The 6,000-nt window shown below is 35.6% G+C and overlaps 1 protein-coding gene across 1 annotated transcript; it reads left to right on the top strand.

Moving 5' to 3' along the window:
• Positions 1-3,928, top strand: LOC143445066 (very-long-chain 3-oxoacyl-CoA reductase-like). The gene is made up of 7 exons (XM_076943896.1): positions 1-1,044; positions 1,139-1,185; positions 1,262-1,337; positions 1,455-1,672; positions 2,033-2,215; positions 2,387-2,536; positions 2,757-3,928. The coding sequence occupies exons 1-7, from the start codon at positions 903-905 to the stop codon at positions 2,856-2,858; spliced, it is 918 nt and encodes a 305-aa protein (XP_076800011.1). The 5' UTR covers positions 1-902; the 3' UTR covers positions 2,859-3,928.
• Positions 3,929-6,000: the final 2,072 nt, after the last annotated feature.

The raw sequence follows: 6,000 nt of genomic DNA, 5'->3' as shown, positions 1-6,000 counted from the left end.
TTCCGCAGGATTTTTCATGGTGTGAGCAATTCCTTCCGCTTTGACCTTTGGATAAGAAGTACGATTTTCTGTTGCAATGTTTAAGTGTTTTCAGTAGCATCACTATCGTTTTAACGTGTTGCTGCTTAAAGTTTATACACAATGTATGCACAAGATAATTAGTATAATAACTGTAAGTTAGCTACAGAGTAGGCCTATAGTAGCGTTTTTGATGCAGCTTATTTTTGATAATGTTATTACAGTAAAGTTGATACTTTAAAGTATTGATTTTATTTTTTTCTTCCTCTTCGAAGTTGTGTGTAAGCTACCGTCGTCAAGTAGGGTTTAATTTTGTTAAAACCAACAACCAAATGTGACGTCTTGTGTTAGGCGCCTACCAAGATTAAGCTACATGGATATTCCAGATACAACGCAACGCTTCTTGACATGAACGAGACTAGAGTCGATTTCGGCAATACAGTCATTGAGTCAGCCAAGCGTATCACGTTTGTGTAAACATTTTTGTACGCTTCATTACTTTTTCTGTGAGCTGGTACCAGCGGCCGATATCAGATAAAATAATGTAATAAAACTTTCATATATCAAGAACTCGCTAAAGCAATAGTTTTTAATGCTGTGAAAGCTTATTGAAGTCGTTCAGAGAAACCGATTAATACAGGTTGCTAGGTGAAGCACAGTTCAGCAATATAATAATCGACTTGGGATCATTCAGTCGGCTCAAGCTAAAACTAGACGCTACATGTTTGGATAAGACCTCCCCAATCCATTCGGTTATAGCGGTTAACAATATAAGTTAACGATTACCAACATCGCTGGACCATGTAGCATAACACTAATGTGTACATTTCACTGCCAGTAGTAATTGGTTTTGCGCATCTGTTAAAACTTAAAGCTTCTTCGAAATGGATTGTTCAGTTTTTCAGTATATTGGCATTTTTACTTCTCTGTATTTCATCGTCAAGATTGTACTGAAGATAATAGAAGGCAGTCGCTTGTATATCTTCTCGACTTATCCGGATTTCAGCAAATTCGGCAAGTGGTCAGGTAAGCAAAATACGTAGGCTCGTATGAAGATTAAAAACTAAAACAACAAGCAAGCATACAGTAACTTGCATAACATCTGATCGGTGCTTTTCAGTTGTAACCGGATCTACGGATGGTATCGGAAAGGCAACTGCTTTTCAGGTAATGGGTTTGCTTAAAATGAACAAAGTGAAACCAGTTATTACCCTTAATGACGTATTCAATTTTAAATGCATAGTTGGCTTCATATGGTCAAAACATAGTCTTAATAAGCCGAAATGAAGAAAAGCTGAGAAATGTGGCAAATGAAATCGGTGAGTGTATAAGCTACGCTAGTAGTTTGAATATGAAACTTGAAAAGAGTGAAGTGACATTAAATAAAAACTCAACTCTTAACAAAGTTTAATGGTGTTAAACATGTGTATTTGCAGAGAGCAAACACAACGTCCAAACCAAGTGTCTGACGATAGATTTTAGTGATGACGAGGAAATATACGACAAAATAGCCGATTTTTTGCAAGGTCTCGATATTGGAACACTGGTTAATAATGTTGGAATTGCTCAGGAAATTTCTTGCTTCCATGAACACCCAAATCTTACAAATTTAATAAGACACATAATTCGAATTAACATAATGTCAGTCGTAAAGGTAAGTAAAGAGGATGTGTATACGTCATACGTCATTGCGCATTGTGTCTATGTCCCTCAGTCGTACACTATGTCAATGTCTGGAAGTACTTCATCATTTTCAAAACTAAAGAAATAATGAAAATGTAAAAATCGTCATTTTTCCGTTTATCTGTTAACAAATGACAATATAGGCCTAGTATATGATACTCTTCTTAATTTCTAGTTAGGCAGTTGCTGTTTTCTAGGCAGTTGCTGGTTTCGACTTCAAGTTACAATGTCGAGAAGTTATCAGTGTAAAAACAATCGAGTTTTGATTATCACGTTGCTACTGACAGATCAAAAGGTACTGCATTTACAACAAACTATTTATGCTCAACAGATGACACAAGTTGTGCTCCCTGGCATGGTTCGACGAAAACGAGGACTTATTTTAAACGTTGCTTCAATGGCAGCTGTTAGACCAATACAAATAATGACCATGTACTCGGCAACAAAAACATTTATCAACTTCTTTTCTCAAGGACTAAGTTATGAATATGAAAGTAAAGGCATTACCATACAGGCAAGCATTTCAGTTCTAATACAGTATTGTATTTTTAAGACAAATTATATTGTTTAATCACAGCAAACAGCCTGCATGTGAGCAATATTAGTTCAAAGTGTACGCCAATCACTGCGTTATTTGGCTAAACGCTGATGAGATATTAAATATGGAAACAATTTTATTACATAGAGCTGCATGCCAGGGACAGTGCGGTCTAACATGACAGAAAAATTTAGTGAAGTCCAAAAAATGCCCACAGCAGAACAATACTGTAAGTCGTGGTTGGCAACAGTGGGTAAAGCAAGATGGACTCATGGATATTGGAAACACGCAATTGAGGCAAGTTTTACCATATTGATTCTGCTCTATTTTAACCCATAACGTGCACAAAACATAATGCTCTTCAATTCGTTTGTCGTATGTCTTCATCATGCGAGCCAGATATTGTTCAGCCACCCAGATTGTGAATATCAGGGCACTTTTCAAGCACCTACTGCGTAGTGGCGTCATCTAAATACGTTACTCAGTTTGTTATTGTTATTTCAACCATTATTTGCAGGCATTTATAATGCGACAACTTCCAAGCAATTTATTCCATAAAATGGTTGGGTCTAGCTTGAAGAGTGCATTAAAAGCGGCCAATGAAAAGAAGAATAAATGAATGGAATGTGTTTTGAAATATGACTAGAAGTTTAGCACCAAAGTCGTGAATCAACATAACTATAACAACAAAACATGTGATAGTATGTATAGCCCATATTTAAAATCGCATATTTGAATTCAGGTTCTTTGTGGTCAGGAAACATACAAATTATGTTATAAATGGTTAAGTTCATTTCGTATTCCGTTATAGTGTGAGCTATTTTACCACGAAAATATTAATTGCTATGTAAAATGGAATAGCTGTTCACGTACACTATTACAGTATTTTGAATGTAGGTGAAGTTGCATTCACGGTTGAAATTGCTTGTCATTGAGAAATTCTGTGAAGTTTGCGTTTCAACATTTTTCAATTAAAACTTAGTTCAAGTCACTAAAATAAACACTTGTAATATTTTTCAACTATAACAATGATTTTTATAAATATGAGAAGCGGCGATAAATAAAGCAAAAAAGATGGTATATTGAAAATAATTCATGGGCACTTGGGCTTGTAGTTGATTATATTTTCATAAGATCATGGTATTTCAATCCATCAGTACTATATAGCAAAATTCAATATCAAACAATCACCAATAATAGTTATAATTGTACAGAATATCATTGACTTTAATTTGGTGCACCGCAAATTTTCGACTTAAAGGAAATAGGCTACGTGTCACAACACACGACTAACCGCCCTAAGTGGTTACTGATCAGTTATACTAGAAAATGTAATGCAATCATTTAGAAGGTTTTACAGTAGTTTCGAAGTGCATAACGGTGGTGTAGTATGAAAGCCAATAGTTATCACTTTATTATTTGCAACGTATTTTTGATTTCCGATTTTATTTTCAATTTGGTTTTTATTCTTCCTTTTTTAACTTAATTTCTGTTTTTATTTTGATTTCCATTTTTACTTTTATTTTAGTGTTTTTTTAATTTTTCTTTTCTATTTTTGTCTTGGTTTTAATGGTTATTTTGATTTCTGTTTTCCTTTTGATTTTCGTTAAAAAAAATGTTTCACAAGTAACGTATTGCTATCAAGCGCAGAACAAATTACTGTACGCCACAGGTATTTTCAAAAATACAGGGATTTTGGTAAAGTTTAGGCTATTACATTATTATCTCAGTGACTTTATTGAAAACATAAATTTTGATAAAAATATTTTGAAACCAGCACCAGGTTGCCGTATGTATGGCTTGCTCTTGACAATTCATCACGCTCGGACGACGTTTCCACAATTCCGAAGACAAGAATAACTTCAAGGCCCAAAACACCACAATTGTATAGTCAGGGGTGTAGTGCCAACAATATAATAGATGCCTAAGCTCAACATAGGACCTGATAAAGCCTGACATTTTTATGCTGTTTCTATATTTGTCACATTTTGTGCTTGCATTCACTAATAACTTATCATCACAAAATAACTGTGAATTTCAAAAAGAAAAGACATATATTTCTTCAACTTAAGACGTTATTAACGGTGCTGGGCTGCCAAAGCTCGCAAAGATGTCGGAGCGGCGCTCTGGCAAAACTGCACCCTTGCTTGTAGTTGTATGGAATTGAAATAAGCCGCTTACCAGCAGCATAACTACACCCATTATAAGCAAGGCAAACGGTAACCTTATTTATATCTTGCATAACGTTTGTAGTTGTAGCCTACAAAAGTATTTTCAAGTGCTTCGTGTCAACCTTCTTTGTATTTGCGCCCTGACCAGATTTCGAAAAGTCAAAACAAGGCATTTATTTTGGCGTCAAAATAAAAACCTCATGACTGCAGATCGATCGGGGCTTTTCTAGTATTGTTTGGTTAAAGACCCATTAGTTCAGGTGTAACAAAGATTTTCCTTAGCCAGGAATCTTCCCGCCTTAACGGCTAGTCACTTGGCCGGTTTTGCCTTGTTAACTTGTAATGGTATTTTCTTTCATAAAAACATCCATCTTACTCTAAAACCAAAACATAACTACCGACAACCGTCGCCCAGCCGAGCACAGTACTACACCAAACAAATTCCACGCGATGAAGGAATCAACGTGGAACGTAAAACACGATACTAATTAGGCCTTTGGGGTAACTACGTGAGACGTCACAAGAAATTTGGAAAAAAACAGGTGAACAAGAACAAGTAAAAGAACATAAACAAGGAAAATACGGCAGACCGTGAACATGCATAAAAACAACACAATGCAAAGAAAAGACGCTGTATAATGTGGTGTCAACAAAACAGGTGCATAAAAATAATCCCGTGACACAGGCATCACCAAACTTTTTTCACAAAGGGTCAGATAAGCATGAGAACTGACGCTCGCGGGCCGGATGAATACCTTGTTGAATAGGCTGCAATATAATAAGGTCATTTGTGGCAGAGTGAGGCCGTAGTTAGGTGACCTCTGCATTAGTTCTTGGGAGTCAAACATGCGGCTCTCGAAGACTTGTATGGCGGCGAAGATTTATTATAGGCTTTGTTTAAGTCAATACGTTATAAATTATAACATTCAAGCTAGGTTAAAAAGAAACAGTGAAAAATAGCTTCGAACGTACGATCTTTCAGTGAAACAGTGACAGTTTATATATACTATCACTAAATCGCATGAGGTGACGAAAGAAAAAATGCTTTTCGTTATTTGAAAGCCTAACAACCTTTTTATGGGATTAAGCTTGTGTTTTATTTTGTCTGACGCTTTCGTCTTTTTCGCAAAGCAATGTTTTTTCCTGCGCACTACTGTGAGGTGGAGACCATAGTTTTCCTGGCATATGGTTGATACTAACGTGTTAAAGCTTATATTTCATTTTGCAACCTCATTTCGATATACTGTACTGTATCGTCAGTACGTTGTCACTAATGTTACCGTTTCCCAGAAACGCTTATGGATAACTATACAGTTGCTATAGTAAACAATACATTAACGTGACAAAAACAAAGACAAAAAAGGAAACTAGCCAAAAATATTATTAACTTACAATAAACGGACCAGATGTTCCCAAAAAACACCGCTCTAGAGTTTAGAATCTAAACTTTAGACTCTAGACCAGTGTTTCTCAAAGTGAGCCACTTGACTCCCTAAGGAGGAATTCGTTATGTTAAGGAAGGAAAAATGGTTAAGGGAGAAATTTTGAATGGAAAGTCTTTCAAAAATTTATTGAAATTTATTTATACAC

The sequence above is a fragment of the Clavelina lepadiformis genome, chromosome 2, assembly GCF_947623445.1.
Source record: "Clavelina lepadiformis chromosome 2, kaClaLepa1.1, whole genome shotgun sequence".
In the NCBI taxonomy this organism is placed as follows: domain Eukaryota; kingdom Metazoa; phylum Chordata; class Ascidiacea; order Aplousobranchia; family Clavelinidae; genus Clavelina; species Clavelina lepadiformis.
Note: the sequence above shows the minus strand (reverse complement) of the source record. Positions and strands in the feature narration are given on the sequence as shown.